Source organism: Triturus cristatus, chromosome 5_1 (genome assembly GCF_964204655.1).
Source record: "Triturus cristatus chromosome 5_1, aTriCri1.1, whole genome shotgun sequence".
NCBI classification, from domain to species: domain Eukaryota; kingdom Metazoa; phylum Chordata; class Amphibia; order Caudata; family Salamandridae; genus Triturus; species Triturus cristatus.
In genome coordinates this window covers 809,857,466-809,872,995 of record NC_140587.1, presented here as the reverse complement: position 1 = coordinate 809,872,995, position 15,530 = coordinate 809,857,466, and the positions used below count along the sequence as shown (strand labels likewise).

The 15,530-nt window shown below is 42.3% G+C and overlaps 1 protein-coding gene across 1 annotated transcript in view; it reads left to right on the top strand.

Annotated features, from left to right (window-relative positions):
* Positions 1-15,530, top strand: part of LOC146831504 (adhesion G protein-coupled receptor E1-like) — a 227,140-nt gene that overhangs the window by 92,481 nt on the left and 119,129 nt on the right. Inside the window, exon 7 of the mRNA XM_085603927.1 lies at positions 9,645-9,764. Coding sequence (XP_085460053.1) covers positions 9,645-9,764 — 120 coding nt within the window. The remainder of the gene's footprint in view (positions 1-9,644; positions 9,765-15,530) is intronic.

Sequence of the window (15,530 nt, the reverse complement as noted above, 5' to 3'; positions counted from 1 at the left end):
AAAAGAATAGTGATTGAAGTTGTTCAGCTCACCGACGAATAATAGAGTTTTTGTTAGGTCTCACCTAGACAGCGCTTGCGCTGTCTCTTCGAGACATGCTGTATTTAGAACATGGGCTTGAAGTACCTCCCAAGTTTTCGATTAGCTCCTGATAATGCCCTTTGTAAATGGCTGCTTGTGATTGGTGGCTATGTTTAATTTGTCCCGCCTCTTGCTGTTTTGGAGCCTCCCAGCAGACTGCCCCTGTTACATGTGTTCTTCTTTTTTTAATTTAGTTTAGTTTCTGGCACCATTTTCTTTTTTATTTGCCTTTAGAGCTCACTCCCGCCTGGCCAGCAAAGACTACGCATAGGAGGCCGCAGCAGCATGCAGCATGACTCTGTGCAGGCTCCTCGCTGAGCTGCAACAAAAGCTCTATGTGATGGGTGCTCAGCCACGGAGGGCATTTCTCCAAAAGAAATGTATTCTAAGGCTTGGCTTGGCAGTGTCTTCCTGCACTATTATTGGCTCTTGCCCGGAACCACTGTTGTAGGCGTTTCTCTTTTCCTTACCCAATGCTCACCAAACAGAAGCTGTATTTTATTTTATACCACTTGGCTGTTTAATCATCGCTGTGCTTCCAATCAGGTTCCTCAGCATTGCAGGGTGCAGCACCACGGGTTGTTACCAGGTGTCCCCCTTGAGTTCTAAAGGGACCTCTATTAGCCACATAAGGTACCACACCCTGAAATCCTAAAGAATCCAATAGGAAGCACTGCAATAATTAAAAAGCCATGCAGTATAAAACGAAATACAGATACTGTTTGGTGGGCATTGTGTCAGGAAAAGAGAAACACTTACTGTTTTGTCATGATTTTTTGTAAAACTTTATTTTTGGGAGAGCTGCATGGCAATCGCAATATATAACCAGCAGTAGCCTAAGCAAGAATAGAAAATCTGTGACGCAGGGAAAGGGCGCAGTACCACAGGTAGTTACTAGGTGTCCCTCTGGAGTTCTAAAGGGACCTCTATAACCAACATCAGGTACTGCACCCTTTCCCTGCTTCGTTGATTTTTTTTATTACTGCTTAGGCTACTGCTTGTTATATATTGGTGATTGCCATGCAGCTCTTCCAAAAAGATAGTTTTACAAAAAATCATTACAAAACAAAAGAAGCATTGCCAAATCCAAAAGTCAGTGGAGACCGCCAGACCTATTGGAATGTGCTGGGTGCATTTTTCGCACTATTGGGATATTTATCTTCACTCTATGGAGAAATCTGATGGTAAACAACGCTGGTTAATTAGTTGGATAAACAGGGCGGCATTTAAACCGTAGAAGTGACGCTGTGTACACAGTTGGCTTTGCAATTCAAAGCCAGTCAACGGCTTCCTTTGTTTAAATTAACAACACTTGCTCAGTCCCATACAAGCCCCGTCCTTATGAATGCACACACAATGGGTAAGTCTTGAAAATACTATCAATATGCGCTCTCTGCCCCATGACTGTGTCCCTCTTCGCTAGCCTTGCTAAGCGGGTGGAATACCCGCGGGCTGTTTCAAACCAAACCCACAGGAAAACCAGATGCAACTGGAAAGTAAGCAAAACCCGTTAATGCAAAAAGTACTTCATGTGCAGCCTGGAAACATCAATTACAAATATAGGTCTGGGTTTGTTGACAAGGTCCTGGTAAAGAGTCCTCTATAAAATGCATCCAAGAAGTTGTTTGGCACAGATGGCACAAGCTAATGGTGGCAGGACGACGACCCCCCCAAAATTTCTGACTAACGACTTATAGGAAGGGATGGTGCACCCAACCATACCAATACAGGTAAGTAAATCAGGGCCCATGCCCAGATATCTTTATAGAGCCTAATACATGCATTTCAGTTAGTTTGTGAGTGCCTAAAGGCTGGTAAACACGGAAACTGACGCCACAGGGAGCCCTCCACATAGTGACCTCCAGGTCATGAGTTTTAATCCTTGTTTAACCAGTATTTCCTCATTCCAAGTTTAATAAATATGTATTACTGAGCTGGCTAATGAGCTGTATTCAGATTGCATTGTTTGCCATGTTTCTTCCTTCCCTCTCTTTCTGCTCTGTCTTACGCCTTCTTACTTGTCGAAAACTGTGACTTCAATAAACTGCACTTACCCTCTGTTTCCTCTCCTTTCCTTTATTTTTTCCCCTGTGAAAGGGATTTAACCCCTTCCGTGCTCGCGTCGGCCAACGGCCGTCGTGAGCACTACCTCCCTGGTGCTGCGCACGTCTGTTGGCCGACGCGGCCCCACCCACTCATTAATTCTCCTGCACTGCGGGAGAATTCGTGCCGCGGTTCAGCAGTTAAAAAAACGAAAGACACACTTTTGCTGCAAATGTCGTCTTTTTCTGACATTTATCTATTCCAAAGTGCAGCCTCGGGACAGAGAGAAAAAAGGTTCAAAATACAAAAAATAAACATAAAACTAAATAAAACAAGACAGAGTGGTTGCAAAGTGGCCAGATTGGTTTTAGTCACACCTACACACATTAGTACCTCTTTACAGAGTTTTCTAGTGAAGCGCCACTTTCGTTTTCTCGTCTTTCTTTGAACAACATTGTTTTTCCCAGGCCAGGAAGTGCACCATCCCTTGAGGTGCTGCAATATCTGGTTGATGCATAGAGGGGAAAACGCTTATTGTGATCCTTATCAGCCATTTTCCTTATTTTAGTTTATAAAATGTGTATCAAAGCTCTGTGTTCAGGGATCTGGTCTTTTTAAACCATACTGCTTCCGTTTTGTATAGACCTTGAAACGAGTCCATTCTGGGCCCTGTGGTTATGTCCTAAACTTTTCAGGCAAAAACACTCATAGATTTCTGAATAGTAAGTGTAAAAGAGTTAAGGTAACCATGTTGTTTTGTGTACATTTCACATGATTTACTCAATCTTGCATTCCCCATGAGTGTTTGCTTTTTTCAAGTTTTTTTACTTTTTTTTCAGGCAGCATATTACTCTCGTCTCCCCTCCCTCATAACCTACTTCCCATTTTCTGGGTCTCCAGCGCCAGGAGGTCATACAAATGGCAATTGCTCTATGAAAATGTGATCACTCCACTGTAAATAAAAAACATTAAAAAAGAAAAAATACATTGTCAGTTTCAACACCAAGAGCTCTAACTTTCACAAATGGGAGACCAATTGCATTTAAAATGCTTGTATTAGATTGGTGCCGACTTTACTGAGGACAGCTTGTACAGATTGCAGACTGCGATTAAAGATGGAGGAACAAGATTTGTCAAAGCCAATAGTTCTAGGCTCTCAATAGCCAAGCTATTATCTTTAACAATACATTTTTCCATTGCAATTTGCATGCAAGTGCATTTACCATGATGTGCAGGGGAAACAAGCTGTGGAAATAACAAAGGAACACATGCACTCCAGTTGAGTGCTAAATGCCAAAGCAAAAAAGAAATGTGCAGTGAAAGGATACAACTCAAATCAGAATACTGTGAGAAAAATGCTCCTGGGCAAGAAAAAAACAAGAATGGGGAGAAAAAGCCATTAAGTCAATAGGAGGCACTGAGACAAATAACAAAGCCATCCAATCATAAACAAAAGGCTTACTCACTCTAACTGTATGTTATGTATTGGGCACAAAAGATCAGCCAACATGTACCTGAGACCTAAAATAGCTGAAGATTGAAAAATAGCAAAAGAATGTCAACCCAGAATTCTGATAGGAATGAAATTAAACTGTGAAGTGGGCTTAAGAATGTGTCATCAATGGTAAAGAGTGAATGAGGTTGGAATGTAGTGTAACCCTGTACTGCTCCTGAGCTCTCAGGGAATTGTAGTGCCAAACTAGCACAGGGGCACTGGCTGTTGTAGAGGCTGGATTGGTGCTTCAAGATAGAGAATATTGCCTTCTCTGCACCTTCGATTTCCCTCAGCCACACCGTTCACCGATTTGGGAGCAAATTGTACCCCAATATTTAGACATCTGCAAATGTACCTCAGTTAGTCCTCCTAGCGTTTACTGGATCGTAGGCAATGTTAAACTTCAATATCATGAGGCAATGTGCCCTGTTTTCGGACAGCCTCCCAAATCTTCAAAATCAATAAAAATACAGTTCATTAAAAATGATTGAATTGAAGGAGTGCAATAAATAACCGAGTTCTAGATGAATAAAAAATTACAGGGCTTTATTGGAAATTCAAAAATAAATGATATGGAGAAAATGCCATCAAGGCTCTCAAATGCAGACTTATGCAAAAGTCCGAAAATATTATGTCTCAATGGACGGCAAAATCAGAAGAAAATCTGGCAGCATATCCAGCAGAATAAAACAGACTTCTACCTCACACCCAAAATTAAGGGTTTTATACGCAATTCTTGCATGGAAAATCAGAACTTTTGCAGATTCATCCTCATCGAGGTGTGAGCAAATGTATCATTTCTTCAGCAAATCTGAGCATGAGAAAATTAAATGTCATTACCTTGGCACCAGAGCGCTATCTAATTTTCTTGAATAGTTATTCAGCACCCTCTATGCTAATGGCATCCAGAGATATGTGACCAAATATGACACATGGACAAAAATACTTTCTGCGAATGAATAGGTCTAGTGAAGAAATAGAAAAAATAGCTACATGTAACAATATCACAACTGCACTGCGGAAGGTTCACAGTGAGCAGAAAAATATCAAAAGTAGAAATACATTATTATAACTTTAGTTTGAATGTGTGCAGTGGAGCCTATGGGGAAAGGATGAGCGAGTGAGGCACAAGAGAGTGGCATGGCTGACTTCCATCTTGTTCAACACAGAAATGTGGCCTAACTAAAACACATTAGAAAATATACTTAGATGTACATCACAGGAAATTTGTTTTAAAGGCAATCGTCTTAATTCAGTCTATAAATCATTTATAAAAAAATACACAGTACACGTTGTTAATGATGTACAAAAATATGAATCCACAACATACTCCTACACCTACAGCAGGAGATATCCTACTTCCATTGCTAGTCGTCCAACAGTAGAAAGAAAAGTGGGACTATAATGTGGCAGATATGACAGTCTAAGTTTAACTTAATAAAATATTGACATTTTCATGAAAATAAATATCATACCCCATCTAGCCCTGTCCTTCCCCTACTCTTTGTTTATTGTCACATTCCCCCAACATTTACCTTCCTCCCAATATGCAGCAATACTGCAATGCATAGTGGGTCATTGAAAATCTGATGAGCCGGACCGGCCACTCATCTGGTATTCACTTTCCCACTATGCAGTGTGAAATAATGCCCATGACAGTCGATGGCACAGATAGAGTTGGCGGTATGAGGAAGCCATGGTGCCAGGTCATTGGGTTGGCCTCGTCAAAGTGGAAGCAGCTGTTGTGGGTGCTGACGCAGCAGGACATGGCATCCTGCCAGCAACACACAGGGTAAGCTTACATGCAGAGAGTGAGGGAGACAGTGATAGAATGGGCACAGAGAGAGTGAGAAACTGGGAATGCCATGAAGAAGGCCGACATTCCTGAGAGGGGCTACTTATTACCTAGTCACCAATGGAAAATGTACAGAAATAAAAACAAACATCCACAAAAAGCCGCGGGTGATTGACAACTCACTGCGCCAATGCCTGAATGGGACTTGCCCAAAGAGATGAATGGAACAATGGCCCTGACTCAAAGCCTCTATCTATATTTGAATGGTTTTATATAGCGCTGGCTCGACCCGGGGGTATCAGAGCGCTTTACATGAGCAAATAACATTACAGGAACAAAAACGGATTGTTCAATGCTAAATATTAAGAAACAGGACGATAAAAACAAATGGGCACCAAAGGAATGTACATTAGAAAGGCAGCCAGGGAAAGCAATTATTACACAGTAAACAAGAAAAGAAGATAAGGTTCAGCATAGAGTGAGGGGGGTGGTAAAAAATCTTGGGAGGGACTGCAGGTCGAGGGGAGATTAGACAGAAAGTAGGTGAAATGTACAAAGAGAGGCTTTTGGATGAGCTGGGTAAGGGTAGGAGAAGGAGGAGAGGGGTAAGAAGGGGATAGGAAGAGAGAAAACAGGGTGAAATATAGAAAAAGAGAGGTAGGAGTGAAATGAGGGAGAACGGAACAGAACAGAAGAGTGTAGGGTCAAAAGTCCCTCAATACTTTCTGAGAAGGAGATATTTGAGGTCTTTTTCAAAGCTGAGCTAGGAGGGGTTACATCGCAGGGCCTTGGGAAGAGTATTCCAGATGATCGGGGCGTTTCCGGAGAAGGAGCGTGATTGTGTGGTTTTCATATTTAACAGGGGGGGACGAGGAGGAGAGTTTTAGTGCTTCTCATCGTTCTGGAGCAGCCAGCTTTATTTTGTTTGTTTGTGAGGTACAGCGGGGTCTTATGAGGGAGAGCTTTGTGTGTAATGCATGCTGCCTTGTAGAAGGATCCACCTTCAACGGGTAGCCAATTGAGGGCTTTAATGGCTGGGGAGATGTGTTTACAGTCAGTGATTAGTCTGGCCGCTAAGTTGAGCACAGATGTGAGGGGGGGCTAGGTGTACTTTGGAGGTTCCTGTGAGGAATGGCGTTACCGTAGTCAATTTTCAAGAGGACTAGTGATTGTACAACCCATTTTGAAGTCGTCAACTGGGATGATGGGTTTAATTTTCTTAAGATGACAGAGAGTGAAGAGAGCAACTTTTGCTGAGTTTTTTATGTGGTCGTTGAGAGTAAGGTTTTTGTCAATAGAGATACCAAGAGATTTCACTGTTTTAGATAAGGAAAGAGAACAATTGAGGGCATTGAGGTCAGAGATCCATGATTCAATGGGGAGTCCGTTGTGTTATGGTGAGAAGAGAATTATTAAAGTTTTTTTAGGGTAAGTTTGAGATGATTGGAGTAGAACCGGGATTGGATCTTACTCAGGGTGTTGTTTAGATGAAGTACACTAGAGTGGGATCTAATCTGATAGTAAAGTTGAGTGTCGTCAGCGTAGAGGGAATAGTTGATTCCAGCTTGTTTCAGAATGAGGGAGAGGGGTTTCATAGAGAGGTTAAAGAGAGGGGGAGAGAATAGAGCCCTGAGTGACACCTAGGGAGACAGGTGAGGGGTTTCAGAGGCAGTCATTTATTTTGATTTGTTGTGTTTTGTGTTGGAGATAAGAGGAGAACCATTTAAAGACAAGACTGTTGAGGCCAAAGCGAGTTTTGAGCGAGTGAAGTAGGGAAGAGTGGTTAACAGTAGCAAAGGCGGCAGAGAGGTCAAGGAGAATAAGTTGGCAGGATTCACCGTTGTCAAGGGAACAATGGATGTCATACACTATATTAAGCAAGGCAGTTTCAGTGCTGCAGCCTTTGCTGAAGCCGGATTGCGGGAGTCAAGTAAATTAAAGTTGCTAATGTGTTTGTCCAGTTGGAATAGAGCACACTTTTTAAGGGCTTTTGAAAGAAGGGGTAGGTTAGAGATAGGGCAGAGACTGTTTGGGTCATTAGGGTCAGCAGTGATGGTTTTAAGAATGGGGGTGATTTGTCCAAGTTGGATGGAATCAGGGACACATCCTGTGGCAAAGGAGGTGTTGATGATAGTAGTCCAGTAAGGGGCAATGATGTGGTTTAAATCTTGGACAAGGTTGGAGGTGAGCGGGTCTTTTGTGTGTGAACTCGGCTTTAGATTAGCAATGATGTTAAAGACTTCAAGATCAGTCACGGGGTGGAAATTCCACCAGGATGCGTTGTTTTTCAGCAGTGAGTTGGGAGGTCTAGAGTCAGGAGGGGTTTTAACGTGCCGGTGAAAGGAGGAATCAGGGGGTAGAGTCAGCATGGGAGAAGAGTCTAAGGAAGCATCAACAGCAAATAAGGGGCTGGGTGAGATCTGAGTTAGATGGAAGGATTGATACATTTTGGCGAGTTTATCAGAGAAGTTGGCAATTTCCTCACATCTGTTGAGGCCATTAGCTTTAGGGGGGAAGAAGAAGTTTGTTTTTTAACAATGTTAAATAGTTCTGTGGGTCTATTTTTGTCACGATCCAATTGTGCTTGGAAGAAGGTTGCCTTTTCATTGAAAATGTGTTTCTTGCAAGTGGATCTCGTACCTCGGAGGAGGGCGAGATGGGAGGGAGAGGGGTGTTGCCTCCAATTTCTTTCCATCAGTCTAAGTGAGCGTCTTTAGTTGTTAAGCTCAGTGTTGAACCAAGATTTGGAGAGGTTATTTCTTTGTTTTTTTTAGTTTAGGAAAGGCTAATTGGTCTAAGACATCAGAGATGGTCTTATTGAAATAAATGTTGTATGCTACATGTTCTATTGTGTTGCAGGGGCAGCTCCTCCGCTAAGATGGAGTAGCATCGCCCCACTAGTTAAAATGCCCCCAGTGAAAAATAACATGGAAATAAACATTAATACCATTTTGTTTTTTCATTGGCTCTGCAAAACCTTGCCCGAGCCGAATCTCATGACGGGGCGGGACTGCTGCTGAGTGGAAGCAGGAGAGAGGAGTGATTGGCTGGGCACTTTAAAGTGTGCATGTCTCTTTGACCAGCCAGACATGAGCACTTTAAACCTCTCAACCCAGCTGTCCTGGACAGCTGGGGTTGATACCGAGCAAATGCCTCCAGAGCTCTTTGGAGAGCTGAGAGCATACAGCATGAGAGCAGTGCCAGGATTGGTTAGAGGACTTTACTGGGCTCGCTGGAGGAAAGAAGAACAACAGACCGAGTACAGAGGTAAGTGATTTTATTTTCTGTTTATTTTTATGTATTTTATGTCTGTTTGCGTCCCTAAATCGCCGACATGCATTACATTTTAACTTCAAAGCGATAATGTAATGCATGTCCACATGAAGTTAATCTAGTTTACTGTTTTGCCTGCCCTACCACTCTCCATTGCAGGCAGCCGCCACCGTTATGTTGACATGAGCCATGGCAGACATATCCTTAAAGGACGAATTGATCCATATCACAACTCAGCAAAAAGGATATTCCTTACAAGGGCCTCCTTTAAATAGCTGCTACAGCTGGGAATGCAGGTGCATTTACTGAGTTGTTGTCGTATACTGCCCTTGATGTTTCTTGAAGGAAAGTCTTCCTCTCTTAGGTTGTTCCGTTCCAGTTTTATAAGAGCCAAAGTTACTGTAGATCCCAATTAGGTCCATTGAGAGAGCTGGGTGGGAATCTTAAGTACTGCCCATCGATTGTATATGCAAGAACCACAAAAAATATTGCAGCTGCTGGAAGATTCTTACAGTGAGGTGGCTTTAGCTGACAGGTTAGGAGAGAGGCCATTTTGTAGTGCTCACAATAGTCAAGGGCTGGTTCAGAAACAGCAAAAGATCTTCCAATATCATTACGGTCTTACATTAGAATAGGTAGCAGGAGAGAGGTGGAGGGTTCCTGTACTGGAACAGCAGCAGGTACATTAGTTGTCAAGTGCATCAGTTGTAAAGTGTGCTTCCAGGGTGTATATACGTGTGTCTGTTCATACGTGTTCATTCCTGCTTGTATGTGTATTTGTTTTTGTAAATACTTTGTTCACCTAAACGTTCCGTAACGCACAGTGTGTGCAACAAACTGAAAGGAATATGATGAGAGACACTTTTTTTAACAATGTATTTGCGTGTGTCCGTGTGAAAGGTCTCTGATTCCGTTGACTTGTCGTTCTTAACGCTAGTTTATTTCCTCCTCTGACAGGTGTGGAGCTGAAGGCGGTGGAGGGCGGCTGCAATGAGAGGAACTCTCTGATTCACCTGTCTGCCAAACAGGACCAAATGCACATTTGCTGCAGAACCGTCACTGGAAACAGATACCAAGGTATGCCCAGAATTGCTTCTTTATTCACTGCCTTCAAATTGATCCTGCAACTTTGAACAGGATTTACAGTAAATGTACCGCAATCTAACACTGAAGCCGTTCTCAGCCCATTCAAACATGAGCCTCACTCTGTTATTACCTCAAGATCAAAGCACAGGATTGTCAGCAACAGTCAAACAGGCAGCTGAGGGCTGATACTGGTCTTGTCCTAGTGGATGCTAACGTGAGTGAGCACCGATGTGGCCGGGCATGCCATCCTGACAGCCATGCATAGAGTAGAGTGGGGGAGTCAGTGAAGCAGAGGCACAGAAAATACGGAAAAAGTGCCTGTCCGGAAGATGCGCGTGGTAGATTTCCGAGAGAGACCACTTTTAACCTAGTCCAATGGAATAAATACATCCACAAAATAGCCTGGAGCTGTTTGCCAATGCACGTCTGTCTATAGGTTGGTACAGTCCCAGCACTTGAACTTCCAATGATGCATAGCTAGCAAGCTTGACCCTACCATGACCTAGCAAAAGCCCACGTCTGCCAGTGAGTTTTTCTCTAGCCTTGCAGTCCCAGTTGAGCTCTGTTCCCAGTTTTACACTTCCAGTCAACCCGACATCTGCTTTGTATTACCAACAAGCCTTTCCAGCAGATGTTCAATTGCAGTGAACCTAAACCCTGAATTGTGCACTGCTCGCGATACAGGCCCTACAACTTTGAACTGATTTCTAGACAACAAACCACATTAACTTCATTCTGGTTCACATCCTAGTCAAACCTAAATTCCAAGTCCAGTCTGACACTTGTAGAAAAATGGCTCCTCTGCTGGTGTAGTAATTGGGGATGACATCAATCTCTTAAGATAAGGTGTGATCTCTGCGAGTCCACTTTGTGTAGCCTCTGCTGGGGTCTAGGAGGAGAATTTTCTTTCAGCATGGTGGGCTGTGAGCCTCCCGTATGGCATTCTAGTCTTTCTTATACTTAGCATCTTGTTCAACTTCTGGTTTATAGAGCATGTACATGAGAGTGGTGGGTTTATCACTGAGCATGTCCATTGTAAACACAACATCTGCCATACTCGATTTGTAGATCTAGGACCCGGGCCTGAGATGAACCATCGTCATCCATACTTGGGCTAGTGAGCTTGCTCCTTCGTTCTTTACACATTCCTATAGACAGCAGTTTAATCCTGTGGGTGTAGCTCTGTGATCCTAATCCAGTCCCAAAAGGGACAGTTGCATCAATGTGGGCTTTTGCGATTCCTTAATTGCGATTATTAAGGAATCGCAATTAAGGAATTGCAAAAGCCTATGCATGTAGGAATCGCTATAAAATTAGCGATTCCCAAACATTCCTTAATTGCGACTCGCAAATTGCGAGTCGCAATTAAGGAATGCTTTCCCATTCATTCCTATGGGCCTAGAGGCCCATAGAAATGAATGAGAGATTGAATGCGCAATTTGCGAGTACCAATAGATACTCGCAAACAGGGCCGGACGGCCTACCGGGCGTTGTGGCATACTGCCGAGCTGGGGGCTGATGTCACTGCGGTGGGGGCTAATTTAGTTGATGGAGAACTGCGTGTGCTTCGAAATAAAAAAAGCAAAACGAATTTTGTTCAGCACCCGCACGTTCCCATCAATGAAATCAGCCCCCAGCTCAGCAGCATGCCAAAACGCCCGGTAGGCAGTCCGGCCCTGCTCGCAAATTGAGCATGCAATTTCAAGGGTGCAAGGGTGTCAAAAGGACACCCTGTTGCACCCCTGAAATTGATCTGTGCACACATGTTGCACACGCACATGCCCCAAGTACAAATTGATGGTAATTTGCGTCACCTATTAGCAAAATGGCAATTTGCGATATCATCATGCATAGCATTTAAGGAATCGCAATTTGCAATTCCTTAAATGCAACCGCAATTTAAGAAATCTCAAAAATGTGCAATTTCTTAAATTGCGAGAGGCTGACTGGTTGATTCATGTGCCATGGATCTCATTGCCCCCTTATACAATGGTTCAGTTCAAGCAGCCCTACTTCATTTAGTACCAACTTTGGTGATCTTAACCAATAAGGGTGGTGAAAGATACTTGTACTTCCGTTATATAGTTAGCTTGGAAGAGCTGTGCCGAAACTCCACTGACCCTCAGCTCCCACACCTTGGACTATAGTCTTGCCCCCTCTAACTGGTGAACCAAAACATTCACTATTTCCTGTCGGCTTTTCAACATTTATGTGGGATTTTGTATAGTGCTTTGCAAATGAGCTAGCCAGTTCTTGAGTCTATGACATACAGAAATGTTACATGTCACTAGGGTGAGGAACAGTGCACTACCATGTAACATGCAGAAGCTTTATCTAGCATGGTTGACAAACAAAATTGTCATGGAACAGAAACCTGGCACAAGAGCAATCTTGTTGAGCGTGCCAAAGACACAGCCTGAAGCACTACCAGGTTGTTATTACATCCATGTGCTGTAGTCTAGGTGCATATTTTTAGACAGAGACACTTGGATGTCTTCTAACTTTATAAGTCCAGTCATAAGAAAACTACATTGTTTTTCTTCCTATTGCTGATCATATTTTTCTTTTGCATTGTATAAGTTTATAAGCCTTTTTACCTCTACTGCTCAAAATGTATGTTTTCTTTGTAATGTGTCGTAGGACAAAATTGACCACATTTCCACATTTATAAGGTCTGCCTTATACATCCATTACTATTTAAAAGGCTAAGGGTTTCACGGTCCACCATGGTGGCAGAGGTCATTATCTTCTATACCCTCGCGGACGTCCTCCTGCCGTATTCGAAAATCTTTGCCAAGTTGGTAGAGATCTCTATGGCTTCCCTGGAGCTGATGTTTTATTCCAAACTTAATTTTTTTTCTATTTTGTGTTTAAATGTATTAGTTGTCTTGCTGGATGTATGTACTCTGCTCAAGCATCTCTGTGAACAGAAGCCATTCGCCGTAGATCTCTTTGCTCTTCCTGCCTTTGTTGGTTATTCGGCCAAGTTTTCCTGTGCATCTGCTCGTTTTCATTCTTTTACACTTGTGGCACCTTTACTCTATGATAATTTCCAGATTGAGGTCAGCTCTCCAGTATCAATGGCAGTACAATTATTTTCGCAGAGGTTAGTGATGAGTCTTAATCAGTTGAGGAGCTATCTGGTTTCACTGATTGGTGATGCTATCTACCGGAGTGATCTGAAAAGTTACTATCATCCTCATGTGAGTGCCATTGTTTTTTCTGCCGTTAACACAAGACTGCACTGATCAGTCACTAAGTCTCCTAGGTGGTGGAACAGGACGTCTACCGACAAAGCATTGGCTCTGAGGAATCAAAATCAGGTCGAAAGGTTGCATGTAATTTATACTTTTCAAGTCAAAACTTGGAATATGAGATATCTCGGTATCTGGTAAATAACACATCCTTTAATGAGGCCTTGTAATCACGGCCTTCAAACAAAAATTATGAAACACAGAAACAACAATGTGCATTGTCAACACAGTTGAAGTGTGCTGTAAGCTCGGACTAAGGAAGCACAGTCTGAAAACAAGATACTCTAGCAAGGTGCGAAGGAGGATGGCAGTGTCATAATGGAAAATGATGAGGTCCCTTGCAGAATGTGATGCGGGGCCTCTGAGTCCCCTATATCTTACAGATACAAATTGGTCTGGGCTGAAAGGGGGCCCCTGAAGGGTTGGGGACCCCTTGAAGGGTTGTGGGCCCTTCTGCAGCACAGGGGCAACATGGGTCTGCGTTATGCCTCTGGAGGAAGGATGCAAGCAATCCTGCGGACAGGCAATCATAAAATCACAAAGGACTTAACATTTGATTGTCAGAAAAAAGGTAGCTATTAACACTACTAGTTAAGTGGAGCTTGAATTAGCTGAATCAGATGCAAATTGGAGGACCTAATGATCAAGCCTGGGGTACGAACCACTACATACATTTTAAAATTAGACAGCCCAGCAATCACTTTGGGTCCCACAAGTGGTAAGATAGTGCTATATAAGTACCAATACAATACAGTACAGTTTCAGGTACCCACTGTCAGAGCCTGACTGCTTACAGCCCATAGGTGCAGAAGAACCTTTAGAATTCTTGTTTTTTACTCATAGCCTTGTCCAATAATGAGTCTTTAAAAAGTTAGGGATGAGGGATGCTTAGTCTCCATACATTATTGCAATTGGATGGTGATGCGAATATGATCTCTGGGCAATGAGTAGATCTAGTCTCTAACGTGTGCAGCAACTATTGGACACCACTATGTTTGTGGCTTATTCTTGAAAAACTACAATCAGGGATCCCTAATTGCAGGATCATGATGCAAGCATTCCATATATTTGTCATGAGGGCCTTCTAATCTGTGCTGATTAATTTGGGAGCACTGCTCCTTACGTGCTTAGAGTGATTCCTTTAGAGGAAATATGATTCTGATGCAGCTCTTTGGATGAACCCTCTTACCATTCGTCCTCCAATGGACTTTTTCTTTTCCAACTGAGAGATAATGGAAGTTAACATTACATCAATCAATTTCAATCAACAGTGTAACCCATTTGGCTACACAATAAGGACAGGGAATCAATTGCTATAGTTAAGAAGGTTTATTACAATATAGTAGTTAAGTTAAAGTACACAAATCTTAGCACCATGCTATAAAGATACAGAATAACAACTGGAAAACCCAACCTCCTAAAGAAGTTTAGGTGTACCAGTATTAGGCAAATAAGAAGTTCAGTCACAGCAATACAAAAGATCAGTAGTAAGATCTGGTGCTCAGAGAAGAGTTTCTGGTCCTCTCTTCTATACATGAATAAATCTAGAATCATCAAAGTTAAAGTCCAAACTAAGAAGATAGTTCATCAGTCTAAAGAATCTAAAAATTCAGGGTAATGCAGAAAAATAGGAAAAACAGGAAATAAAAGGAATAGTGAGGGTGTCAGCATTGCAGAAGCTCGGTTAAGAGTCTTCTTGGGTCAGGGGAATTTTTAGTATTAGCCTAAGCCACACTCACCAAGAATCAAAGGGAATAATCATAGTCCAAGAAAATTGGCTCTAGCAACAGGCACGGTATACTCCAGTTATTCGCACTAGCATCTCTCAGGTATCACCCTTCTGTTGGCATCATCAGGAGCTCCATTGTCTCTTCCCATTATCATGTTGCAATCTGCAACATTCATGAAGGGTCCCACACTGAACATGGGAACAGCATCATCTTTGCTCAACCAAGCCATGTTGTAACATTGGTGAAAAGGACTCTTCAGTTAACGCTCTGACTCTACATGTTCCTTCGTCAAGGTCTTCTTCTTAGACTCTCTCTCTCAATTGCTAATACAGTTTTGTATCTATTCTCAAACTTACAATGTGTCTGAACGCACCTCCAAGGGAAAAGTCATGCAAGCAGAAATAGAAAAAAGTATTTTATGCAACATGGAAATCAGGCCTAGTAAGGGCAATTTTAGAATATTAAATCAATGGGTTACCTTTAATATGCCTGTACACTTTCGAACATAAATGAATATAACTTGCCAATACAATATATTCATATTGCATGTGACATACAGTAAATATATAAAAAGCATGTGTAAGTATGGTTAAAAACTACCTTTTATATGAAATATATGTGAAACATTAGTGCACACATTACATAAATCCATTATCGTTTCTAGAGTAAACATATTCGAAATATGTGAGGATGGTATATTCATCATATCTCCCAAGGATATCTCATTTAATATGGTTAAGGCACCCATAAATATATATGAATTTTCTAATTCT